This window comes from Tursiops truncatus, chromosome 17 (assembly GCF_011762595.2).
Source record: "Tursiops truncatus isolate mTurTru1 chromosome 17, mTurTru1.mat.Y, whole genome shotgun sequence".
Classification (NCBI taxonomy): domain Eukaryota; kingdom Metazoa; phylum Chordata; class Mammalia; order Artiodactyla; family Delphinidae; genus Tursiops; species Tursiops truncatus.
In genome coordinates this window covers 17,367,148-17,380,202 of record NC_047050.1, presented here as the reverse complement: position 1 = coordinate 17,380,202, position 13,055 = coordinate 17,367,148, and the positions used below count along the sequence as shown (strand labels likewise).

At 43.1% G+C, this 13,055-nt stretch overlaps 1 protein-coding gene across 10 annotated transcripts in view; it reads left to right on the top strand.

Moving 5' to 3' along the window:
* Window positions 1-11,950, top strand: part of STAU2 (staufen double-stranded RNA binding protein 2) — a 304,412-nt gene extending 292,462 nt beyond the window's left edge. For all 10 annotated transcript variants that reach the window (XM_019925182.3, XM_033843221.2, XM_033843223.2 and 7 more), the window contains 2 exons: window positions 9,618-9,706; window positions 10,839-11,950. In XM_019925182.3, coding sequence (XP_019780741.1) covers window positions 9,618-9,706; window positions 10,839-10,932 — 183 coding nt within the window. In that variant the 3' untranslated portion in view covers window positions 10,933-11,950. The remainder of the gene's footprint in view (window positions 1-9,617; window positions 9,707-10,838) is intronic.
* Window positions 11,951-13,055: the final 1,105 nt, after the last annotated feature.

The following is a 13,055-nucleotide window of genomic DNA, read 5'->3' as shown; positions in this document are numbered from 1 at the left end:
AAACAATTCGACATGGTAGGTGTTGTAGTTTCCAGTTTACGGATGAGGAAGACGAGGCTCTGAGACATACAGTCACTTGCATAAAGACACCCGGCTGGTCTGCAGTGGAGCTGACATTTTAATCTAGGCCCGACAGACTCCAGATGCCATGCCCGTTCACTTCCTTGTCCAGATGACTGGAAGAGTGTATTAGTTTTCTCTTGCTGCTGTAACAAATGAACAGGCTGAGTGGCTTAGCCCAACGCAAACGTGTTTGTCGTCTTAGAGCTCTGTAGGTCAGAAGTCAGACAGGAGTCTCACTGAGCTGAAATCAAGGTGTCGGCAGTTCCTTTTGGGGGCCCTAGGGCTGAACTGGTCTCCTTGCCTTTTCCAGCTTATAGAGGCCACACACCTTCCTTGACTTCCTCCATCTTCAAAACTAACAACGTTGCATTTTGTTGAGCATGTTTTCCCGGCCACGTCTAAAGCCAGGAGAGGTTCTGTGGTTTTAAGGAGTCATGTGGTTAGATTGGATCCACGTGCATCATCCAGGATAACCTCTCCATCTCAGTGTTCATACCTCAGTCCCATCTGCAAAATCACTTTTGCCATATTCAGATTCTGGGGGGTAGGACACCTTTGTGGGTGATTATCCTGCCAAGTTCAGAGAGAGACGGACACTTGCCTTTGTGCCCAACACCATGTTTCAGTAGACACCGTTACCAAGGGGGATTTTTGTTGAAGCAAAAATAATTAAATGAAAGACAACACACACATTTAAAAGGAATGCTATTGGTAAAACAGAAACAGCGTGATTGGAGGAAGCCATGGCAGCATGGATGTCGCTACTCAAGTTTGTCCTAAACACTGAAAACATGCCTTAGCACAGTTAATCCTGCTTCACATCCAACTCTGTATTATTGTCAAGGCTGGCAACTACGTGGATTACCCAACAGTAAGCGCCTCATTGCTGAAATAAAGGTGATGGCTAAGTCTATAGTTTAAGTGCCCAATTTTGTACTAATTCCCCAAATTCTGGAGCCAAGATTCCTATTCTTTGCCTTAGGAGACTGTCCAAGGCACGCCTTAGCCTCCCGACCACCCACACCTCTTTTTTTTTTTTTTTTTTTTAACACAATGAGTAGCCATCACCTTAACTGACATCCCTTTGTTCCAACAGTAAGAGCTTTTTTTATAAGGTACCAATTTTGTGGAAATTACCTGAACCAAGAGGATTGTGTAAGCATACATGAAAGTGCGGACTATAATGAAATTGTTAGAAAGCAGGGCAGCCAACGGTTTAATTAAAGCTCAGTATAATCAACTTTTTATTTTATTTTTAAAGTCTTACCATTGATTCATCTGAAAAGTAATAGACTGAGGCTCCTATCATAATGTGATAAAAATTTAGAAATACGATTTTCTCTTTGGGGTTTCTTTTATTTTATATAAAGAGAGACTTGGCATTTTGTTATAGACCATTCAAAGTAAGAAAATGATAACTTAGAAACGTTAAAATTCACATTCTTTGGGCAATAAGACATCAAGCCTACTGAAGAAAAGACCTTCTGGTTTTTCAGTCTTTTTTTTTTTTTTTTTTGCGGTATGCTGGCCTCTCACTCTTGTGGCCTCTCCCGTTGCGGAGCACAGGCTCCAGACGCGCAGGCTCAGCGGCCATGGCTCACGGACCCAGCCGCTCCACGGCACGTGGGATCTTCCCGGACCGGGGCACAAACCTGTGTCCCCTGCATCGGCAGGTGGACTCTCAACCACTGCGCCACCAGGGAAGCCCTCCAGTCATTTTTAAATGACTTCACGGAGAGTCGGTCTCAAAGATTGTTGGGAAGAGAAGTGAGGGGAGTCCTCAGCTGCAAATGAAGATGTTTGCATTTCCTATCATTTTCTCATTAAAGGAGACTGATTTAATGAGCTGCATATATGTCCAATGCGTGTGTTCTGAAATGAATCCAGCAGTTAGACCTGCTCCCAGGAAGAGTTCCATATGAACAAGCACTTTAGGGGGAAAAGGCAAAACAAAACAAACCTTGAGCGCTTACTTCAAAATGAAGGCCACATTCGGACATGTATGGTTACCATTGACTTTAATGGGAACAGCCTGTCTGTTCCTGGGATTCAGGATGTGAAATCGGTGGGAAAAGTGTGAAATGGAAAAAAAAGAAATAAAAGGATCCATTGGGCATCCTGTTCAAAGACTCCGAAAAGAACTGCATGTCATGAGGGGATGAGTTAAAATTCACATTTTGCTAATGAACCATTGTTGTCTCTCAGAGAATGACTTAACACTGCTGTGTTGTCATTACAAACTCTTTAGTCCCTGCAGAAGGAAGCAAGAACAGGCACTGGTTTCAACACAGTTTGCTGATCGACAAGAGAAAAGTTAGAAATTACAGAAATGGCTGGAAAGGCTCACCCCCATCCTGTGGACACATACACACACACACACACACACACACACGTGTGAACCAAGACCAACAAACAGGCATGGAAAGTATCTTATTGGCATCATGTTTCTGGCATTTGCTATAACTACGCACAAAACAAGCGATACACGAAAAGGCAGCGACATCTGTTTTAGAACCTGTGGGGCTTTATTCCCAAAACAGTTGTAAAATCTTTTGGCGACAAAAATATTTCTATGTATCTATGCAGATGCCCTCCTCTAAGGGAAACACACACACAAATGGATACAAGTGTTGAGCTGAAAAGACAGGAATAAGAAAAGGAAATGTCATCCACTTCTTTAAAACACTTTAAAATTTTTCTCCTTTCAAACAAAGCTACATCTATTGCCCTGGATACACCTTAAAAAAAATAAGTCCCGGAACATATAAATTATCATAAAGCTAAAGTTTAAGATTCCAGTTGGTAGACTGTGGTAACATACAAAAGGATGCTGAGTGAGTTTGTTTTGATTTGCTAGGAAAACATTTTCTGACCTTGGAAATGAAATCATATAGTTGTCTGTTTGTTTATGGTCAAAGCCATATGGAGGGTTCTGGGTACTTATGTTAGTGTATCTTTGAAATTCTCGAATCCACAGTGTGTGGGAAGTTATACAACTTGGGTTTAAGCATCATTCAGGATGTTGTTCATTAAGGAACCCAGATTTACCTCCTCCCCACGACTCCCCAAGGTTAGTTTACATTTATCACATGGCAAATTGTCCGTGCTGAGAGCGTGACCTGCAGGCAGCAGGAGCTGAACATCTTTTATCTCTTTACCATCTCAGTAATGGACAAGGTAGAAATTGCTTCTTTTTAAAAACGTTTTATTTAAGTATAGTTAATTTACAATGTTATGTTCGTTTCAAGTGTACAGCAAAGTGATTCAGTTATACATACATATATGTATATATATATTCTTTTTCAGATTCTTTTCCATTATAGGTTATTGAGTACAGTTCCCTGGGCTATGCAGTAGGTCCTTGTTATTTACCTATTTTATGTAGTGTGTCTATGTTAATCCCAGACTCCTGATTCATCTCCCCCCAACACCACACACTGTCCCCTTTTGTAACCGTAAATTTGTTTCCTGTGTCTGTGAGTCTGTTTCTGTTTTGTAAATAAGTTCATTTGTATCATTTTTTTTAGATTCCACATATAAGTGATATCATATGGTATTTGTCTTTCTCTTTCTGACTTACTTCACTTAGTATGATCATCTCTAGGTCCATCCACGTTGCTGCAAATGGCATTATTCCATTCTTTTTTATGGCTGAGTAATATTCCAGTGTGTGTGTGTGTGTGTGTGTGTGTGTGTGTGTGTGTGTGTGTGTATGAACTTGCTTCTAATCGGACTTCAACTATGTCTCCCCAAATGAAGGCTATTTGATTTTTCGCTCACTCCAAAGTGTCCTTTAATATTACGTCACATATTTATAACATGTTCTTAATGTTTTGTAAAGCAACTGGCCTCTAGCAAGTAACAATTTATTCAGCTCAGGTAGTTTAAACATAAGAATTTTGTTTACCATCTTCTGGACAGATTTGGACGAACACAGTAAAACATTTTTGTGGACTGTTCAATTTCAGTTTTTGTTCGAAATGCTACTCCGTTGTATGTTGTTCTTTGAAAAGACCGATATTTGGGTCATGCTAAGTGTTATGTGGCTATTTTGGGGGTTGCTGCATTATCCTATTGTTGCGGGCGTTTTGCTGTAGAGGGCGAAGCAAACCCATCTCACTCCATGGGCTTTCTTACTCGCTAAAGTGTCCTTTCAGGGGAAGTAGTGGGTGATGAGTGGGGTTGGGAGTGGAAGGAGAGCCCGATTCCTCATGGAGCTCATGAGGAGCTGGGAGGAAGCAGTGGGGCCAGGGCTGTGTTAGTACCTGTCAGAGCAGTGCCTGGTTGGCAGTCCCTGCCCATCTCGACTTTCCTGAACCGTTTGGCTTATCTCTCCCTCTAAAGCACAGCCGAGCCCTCTTTGTCTCTCCGTTTCACCTTTGCAGTCCCAACACCTCCTCTCACTGGATAGCCTCCACCCCACAATCCCAGGCAGACACTGCACCTCGTTTCTCCCTCCTCCCAGCCACCACAGGAAGGTGACAGATGAACTCTTCTGAGAACGACGGGAGGGAAGGCAAGGAATTGTGGCCTTTGGGTCATTCTAAGTGGTGAAATAATTGCTATAGCAATTTAGTTTTAACCAAACTGCGAGTGTTACAGGAGTGCCGAATGAGGTCTCAGAAGTCAACCCAGGGACCCCAAAAAAGCTGGAGACTGGAAACTGTGTGATTGCCCACAAGGTAATAAAGCCCTTCTCTAGAAAATGGAGATCATTTCCTGAGCTTACCTCAATTCATTATCATGGGAAATAATCAATAGAGTGAGTATAGAGGAGGTTATAGGAGTAGTTTTGAAATAATGATATTGAAAGGAGTTGTGCTGAGCAGTTTGTATGTTCGAAGGAAATAAAGTGATGTGACCAAGGATGTGGGCTGGGTTCACATCTCTCTCTGCTCTGCCACTTACTAGCCGTGTGACCTCGAGTAGGTTGCTGAATTCCTCATGGGAAGGACCTACCTTGCAGGGCTGTGGTAACACCTGAGGTCACGCAGGTAAGGGACCCGGTCTCATGGCTGTGGCAGAGGGATGCTCATGAAATGGCAGTACAGAGAAGATAAAGTGTCTTCATTGACTTTTATAAGGTAGAAAGAAGTCCTCTCAGATTTATAAGCGATTGTATTCAGGGTTATCAATAAGATGTGGGCTGAATTATCTCATCAGACAGTAATGAAGGCTGAAGACAGTTAAGGGAATGTTATTTGGAAGCTTTTAAACATACCTTTGGAGGGAAGCAGTCACACAAGAATTCTGAAAATCCTTCATGGCATCGAGTGAAAGAGTGCTCCGCCATTCCAGCTGGTAGGACATTCTTGGAGCAAATGACAATCATCTTGACAGTGCTTGGGGACCTGCCTGTCACGTTGATTAAATCATCCAGGAGATTTTGCAAGAGCTGAAACACCCAACCTGCTCCCTGAGACCTCGCCTTCATCTCATATGTGCATCTCTTTTTGGGTGGATGCGAACAGGTGTCACTGGGTCCTGGACTCAGTGAAGTAAGACATTTGGTTCCTGGTATTCAGGCAACAAGTATTTCCAAAGCAGCTAGTGGAACTGGGCTACAATTAGCCTATAAGTGATTTTCAAAAAACGATTTCGTTTTGGTTGCCGTTTTGGCCTTATTGGGAATAAAACAGGACCAAGAAGCCCTGGAGCTCTCAAAAGTCTCATTCAGCAGTACCAGCCACATTGCAGAGAGACTATTATAGAAGGCACTGAAATAGCCCTCTATAATAATCCATTTGGGAAGAAATTGATAAAAATCAGCATTCCTACCAATAATTCACATATTAACGGATCAGAACAAAATAGTTGTTCATTTGTTCAAAATTGTTGCATATACAAAGAACTCTCTGTTCATTCGCCCACCCCACGAAGCTGGGCTATCTGGAGAGGTCCGCCTCGGACTGGTCTTAACAGGTTGGTAGCGAGCAGGCCGGGCTCCTACCTCCGTGCACGCACACAGAAGGCGGGACTGCAGAGCTCAGGTTCACGTGACGAGCCCACAGGGATGTGCACACCCACGGGACCATTCTCAGCAGAGTCACCCGGGAAGGCTGCCCAGCTCCCTCAGCGTTTCAGGACTTGAAAGGACCTCAGAGGTCATCTAATTGAATTTAATAAGAATCAAATATCTCTGAGAATTACTTTCTTTTAGGCGGAAACTTGTCCAAATCTGCGTCTTTTGAGGGTGAATTTAACTTTTGAAAGCAGCCAAACTTCACTCAAAGCCAAGTCTAGGGAATGAGGTAAATGGAAGGGATGGACAAATGAAAAATAAAGTGGGGCTGTAAAATGACAAAACGGGTTCGCTCCAGTGATCCACAAAGTGGTTCTGAGAGGTGATTACAAAAGCACCTAGAGAAGCAGATGTTCCTCGGAGTCCTGCTGGGTACAACCCCCGTGAGGGCAGGGGAAGTTTATATCAGATCTTTACAAATGTGCACACCCTTTGGCCCAGAAATTCAGTTTCTAGGAATTTATCACAAGGAAATTATTGAGAACGTACTCAAAGATTTTTAACCATTAAGAAGCTTAGTGCAGTGTTAATAACAGCTTAAAAAGTGGGTGTGGCCTCCATGTCCAACACTAGGGATTGACTAAATACAGAAAGGCACATAAAGTCTGTGAGATACTGTGCAGTCCTGCAAAATGATGCTGCTGAAATGTTTCTGTTGAGGTGGAAAACTGCTCATGTTCCATGACAAGAGCAGGTTCTAAAACAGTGTTAGGATATGACCCAGGTTAGAGAGTGTACATATGGGGAGGGGATAGAAAAGGATATGGAAAGATGTACACCAAGTTGTGAGTGGTGGGTAAGACTGTGAATATTTTCACATTCTTTTTGCTTGCCTACCTATTATGATTTTTCTGTAATGAAAAAGGATTTTTATAATCAAAAGATAATATAAGGAAACATCAGAGAGAGGAGAAAGAGGTTCTACTATCCTTAAAGAGGAATAATGATGTACCTGTGTTCATTTGCTAGGGCCTCCATAACAACGGACCACCAACAATAAATTCAGCAGGAATTTATTGCTTCACAGATCTGGAAGTTAGAAGTCCAAGATCAAAGTGTTGGCAGGGTTGGTGCCTTCCGAGGGCTATGAGGGAGGAATCTGTTCCATGCCTCTCTCCTAGTTTCTGGTGGTTTGCTGGCAGTCTTTGGCATTCCTTGATGTCTGTTGCGTCACTCCAATCTCCGCCGCCTTCTTCACACGGTGTTCTCCCTGTGTGGGTTTCTGTTTCTGAATTTCCCCTTTTTATAAGGACATTGGTCATAATGGATCAGGCCACGCCCTAATCTAGCATGACCTCATCTTAATTATATCAGCAGTCACCCTATTTCCAAATTAGGCCATATTCTGAGTATGGGGGTTTAGGACTTCGACATATGAATATTCAACCAATAACAGTGCCCAGTGAGATGGCCACATTGCTCCTACGCAACCAATGTTAGCGCTTACCTGCCACTACAGCCTCCACCAGCTGCCGTATAGTAGGAGCCTGTACCAAGATCAGGGGTAGTGGGGTAGGGCACTGACATCCCCACAGGACTCCAGGTTCAAAGAGGTAATGATGAAACAGAGAGCCCAAGCACGGCCTCCCCCTGCCCACCCAGGCTGGGGCTGCAGGCGTGAGTGAGAATTCAAATTAGCACGTCTGAACTGGGGAGACCAGCTTAGAGATCTGAAAGGAAGAAGTAGCCTAAAAAAAAAGGAAAGGATATATTTTTCCTTTTTGGTTGAATATAGGGGTTGAGATTTAAAAGATAGAATGACAGAGAGAAAAGAGAGGAAAAATATTACAAATATTACGCAAAAATCTGCACACAGATGTTGATAGCAGTTTTATTCATAATCGCCAAAAACTGGAAGCAACCAGGATGTCCCTCAATAGGTATAAAAGGATAAAGAAACTGTGGCACATCCACACAATGGAGTATATTCAGCAGTGAAAAAGAGATGAGATGAAAAGACATAGAGGAGAGAGGAACTTTAAATGCATATTGCTTAGTGAAGGAAGCCAGTCTGAAAGTGCTACATACTGTGTGATTCCAGCTGTATGAATTTCGAAAAAGACAAAACTATAGAGATTAAAAAAAAAAAATTACTAGGGGTTGCCAGGGATTGGGGGGAAAGGGAGGAGGGGTGAACAGCTGAAGCACAGTGGATTTTTAGGGCAATAAAATTATTCCATATGATACTGTAATGGTGGACACGTGACATTATACATTTGTCAAAATCCATAGAATGTACAACACAAGAGTTGTAGACTCTGGACTTCAGTTAATGATAATATATCGATATTTCATCAGTTGTAACAAATGTACCTCAGGAATGCAGGATGTTCATAACAGGGGAAACAGTGTAGAAGGTGGAGTGGGAGAGGGTATATGGGAACTCTCCCTGCTCCATTTTTTCTGCAAACGTAAAACTGCCCTAAAAAAAATAAAGCCTATTAACTGAAAAAACAAAAAGATATATTTCACATAAAGAGATGTAGAAGCGATCATGCACTCAGCTACCCAAAAGGGGCCCCTGGCAGATAAAAGTTTGAGCAACTGGCAGAGTTAGCTGTTTGTCAGAGGCAGTTGAGAAGATACAGATGACCAAAGTGTGACCCAGCAGGATCTCCAAGATGCAAACAACTTTGGCCGCTCACACCTATCTCAGACACAACAAAGCTCTTCTAATTGACCTGAGAAGTGGTGGGGTTTGGGGAGGGGAAGAAGAACCAAATTCTTATTCAAAGAAATAACAATTTGGACCGCGCACTAGAGTGTCAACAACTTATGCAGATCTTATCAGCATCACATTTTTTGGTGCCTCCCAGCTATTCAGCGAGGCTCCACCAGCCTGTCAACACCCTTCAGCATCCCACGCATCCGCATGCACCCCGAATCCCCAGCATATCCACACCACAGGAGGCTCTGCCGCGGCCAGGCCTGCCTTCCTAGGGCCCCACGGAGCGCAAATTTTCTCTCTCCTCACAGGATACCATCATACCATCCCCTCGGTATGCAAGGGTGTATTCGGTCCATTTCTGGACTCACATTCTGTGACTTGCTTGAAGCTACATGTCTATAAAATTGAACAATACATTTATGCTAACTTTGGAAAGCTGGAAAAAAATCTGATGTTCTCACATCTGGAGGAAGACAATGTGTAGTTTGAGTAATGTGAGGAGAAATGATGCAAAACTCATCATCAGAGAATGACAGGCTTCTACTAGGCGTTTTCTACATTTGCGGATAAAACATTGTGATTTTACAAAATTATGGATAAGGCATGAGATTTATGGAGACTCCTCTCTCCACCTCTTCCCCCAGACACACAAAAATAAAGCCTTCGTAGTATATGCATTGCTCCATCATAATACAGCCTCTTAAATGTAGTTTCGTTAAATGATACAGAAAAGCATTTATTTAGACTAATGAAAATGATAGCCTTTACTATATATCAAAGCTTTCTTTTACCATTACGTACCTATTTATTACATGAAAGTCAGTAACTGGATCTCCTTGTCTGTGTGTTTGTTTTCGTTTTTAGGCAGCTTTAAGTGCCTTGAAACAATTTTCTGAACAAGGACTGGATCCAATGGAAGGAGCAATGAATATTGAAAAAGCTTCTCTTGAAAAGTGAGTACATCTTCTGTTGTATTCTTACATTTGTAATTTTGTAACTGTATGAAAAATAAGATAGACATAATAATAAGGTGAAAAACTCGAGACAATAATATCTATACCCTACAAAATTATTCCTAATACAATTCAATGCAAATAAATGAGAGACAGTCTATATGGTCATATTTGTTTCCTGTAAATATGTCTGCGAAAGTTTTAATCTACTGATTGATCATTATTTCTGCATTTTAATGCCTTTGATGGAAATACTTCTGTGGGTTTTGCTGACCACGGAGATTTGCAAGACTTGCAAAAGGTGAATCTCATTTCAGACTGTTGAGCGTTCTCTTGACTAAACCATTTTCTGAGGTAAATATTTTCATTCACATTCCTGCTAGGTAGTAGGCACAACGGAGAGGGAAAAAAAAAAAAAGAAGCTGAGAGGAGGGTTCCTTCCCCTTGGCTGCATTTTGTTTTTCACACTGTTGTATGAAACACAAGCGCACGTTGTCACAAAAGTGTGGCTCCCGAGGGCTACAGAGGCCAAAACGCAGATTTAATAAGAATTTCTGAAATCCAGCTCATACCTCTTTTATGATATTGAACATAAGGTTTGATCTGAGAGACTGAACTTAAAGTCTCTCCAGAGACCCAAAAAGAAATTGCAAGCCACTGTATTTACAACAGTGAAATTCAAATTCTTTCAAAGCAGAAATAATAGCAGGTGAGATTTCAGAACTCACACAGGAGATAACATCTTTAGAATGAAAAAAATTGGATAACCTAGGAAGTCAAAACCAAATATACTAATCCTGCAGTTAAATAATCTTAACCCCCAACCCCCCGCCAAAAAACACAGCATTTGGTCATTAATATTTAAAAGGTGAGAGCGTGAGAAAAAAACATTTGGTAAACAGACGTGGCATTTTAAGTTGTCTATAGATTGGCAACCATTTATAAGCTAATTTAATCAAAACCATTTCCACATGATCTCATCAGTAGACTATCTGAACATAAATATTGTTGTTTCACTTTAAAATGTCACTTTTGTGGTGACCTTTGAATCCTGTGTACCATCTGCTAATAAACATGTCTGAAGATGTGCAACCCCGGACCTTCAGCTCTTGTTAATGTATTAATCTTCCAGACAAGCCCAGCATCTGGGAGAGAAAGCAGACAATAACCAGACACACCCGGGCTCCATCGCTCAGGACTGCAAGAAATCAAGGTCGGTCATCTAGCAGCTCCCAGAGCTACGGCTGCCACCGCATCCTTATAAACCTGTCAGCACGCATGAGGGTGTCTGTGTTCAAGGAAATGAATGACTAATGCCATGATCTGAGTCTTATGTGAAGACAGCACTATTCTAACACCAGAGATAATAGACATAGTACTGTTTATTCAACTGGGGGAAAATAAAACTTTGAGCATTTCCCTTGGAACTTGAGATCAGATCATAACTCATTTGCCCAGAGGCAGCAGAAATCTGATCCTGCTACTGGAGCTTAAAATAACAATTAATGAAAAGTGTTAGAAACAGAGGTACAATTCTTAAATGATTAATAGAGAAATTGGGTTTGGTTCTGTTGTTACGATTGTTTTGTCGTGGCGCTTGTGTTCACTTATATTCTCTCTCATTTTAAATAATGCCTGACGATTCAAAGATTAACCAATGATGTGCTGTGGAATGTGACGGTCGTTGTCTTCATATAGAGTCACACAGTTTCTCTTTTTACGCAGATATTTGTAATCTCCATCCTATATCAGTCTGAATAACTTCGAGGCACACCACTCAAAGATGTATGCCAACAAACATGGTTGAAATCAGGTCAGACATTTGATTACAAATATGAAACAATGTTAGGAACAATTAGTTTCAATAGACTCCAGGAATTCAAAAAGCAAACAAAAACCACTTGTGGGTCTTGAATGCCATCATCCTATTAGCCACTAAGGAGGCGTCTTGCCTCTCCAGCCATTTCTGTGGATTCCACGTTCACAGTGGACATTGTACCCACCCCATCCGTGTGTTGTAAGCCACTCACTGTTTGCATCCAAAGTGTTTTCTGATAACTGCCTCTGCACTTGGGGCAGTGAGTGGGATCAAGAGAAATAGCGTTCATGGCGGGGAAGGGAAAGCCTGTGGCTGTGGGAGGAGCCGTAGAGGTCCTGCCAGTTTGTAGCCAGCCACGCTCTGGACCAGCATGTTGGAATCCAGCGTGGAGCCAATGCAGTAAAAATGTGGTCGGTGTCTGTGTGAAGTGTGGTCAGTGTTGTTCTTTCCTTGCCTCGTTCTCCTCTCTGAAACATCACCCCAGCGTAACCCATCTCAAAGGCCATTGCCCACCCGGCCCCTGTCACCCTGCACAGCGGTGACACTAGCGGGTTCTCGTGCCACTGGCCGTCTCTGTGAAACCGCAGGGCCGCCTCCCGGGTGACTCGGAACCAGATTCCTGACCAGCCAACATCGTCTCATTGTTCCCGTAAGATTTCACGAGCAAAACCAACACAAATCATGATCTGGCTGACTCACACGCGACCGGACGATAAACAAACAGCAACAGAAGGAAACCACTCTAGGGTTGTTTTTAAATGACTCCCATGTGGGGAAGTCTGCCAGCATCGACAGGGCCGGGTGCCCTCGGAGGAAATAGGTTTTGCTCCATAAAGCTGGGCCCTCGTGGACATCACAGCCCATTTGTAAAGTTGGGGTTCACGAAGATCAGCCGGGTTGAACAATAAGTCTGCTGCCCGGCACCCCGCACAGAGGGCCCTAAATCATCCCCTCGGAAGGGGGCAGGCCCTTTCCTCCCCCTGCGCCTTCAGCACCTGAGGCTCCGGCCCTCAGTCAGCAGTGCCACTTCAGGCAGGATCTTTAAACCACATCTTCGGTTTCCCAAATGCCGTAAACGCCGACCACCTCTCACGGCCCACGGTCCCCAACACACCAAGGCCGTCAGGGCCGTCGTGGGAGAGGGATGAGCTCAGGGCACAGACAAACTGATCAGTTCTCACAACCCAAGTGTCTGAGGCATTGGCCTCTGGAGCGATCTGACGGAGTCGCCCTCAGAGCTGAGCGCACCAGAGCGGCCACGGGGGTGGGGGTGGGGGTGGTAGGGGATGGACCTTTGCACCGGATCTCAAGTTTAGTGAGAGGCTATTTATTCAGAATCCCACCCATCTACCTGCTTGAAGAGCCCGGGGAGGCCTTTAGATATTCTCCCTTTAGAGAGTTTGCTAGCAGCCCTTCCTGGGAACCGTTTGGGTTTTCTTTGGGTTGAATTAGCAATGCAAATGATGGGTGGCCTGCCATTCCTTGCCATGTTATATATCATTGGGGGGAAACCATTAAGTAGATTTATTG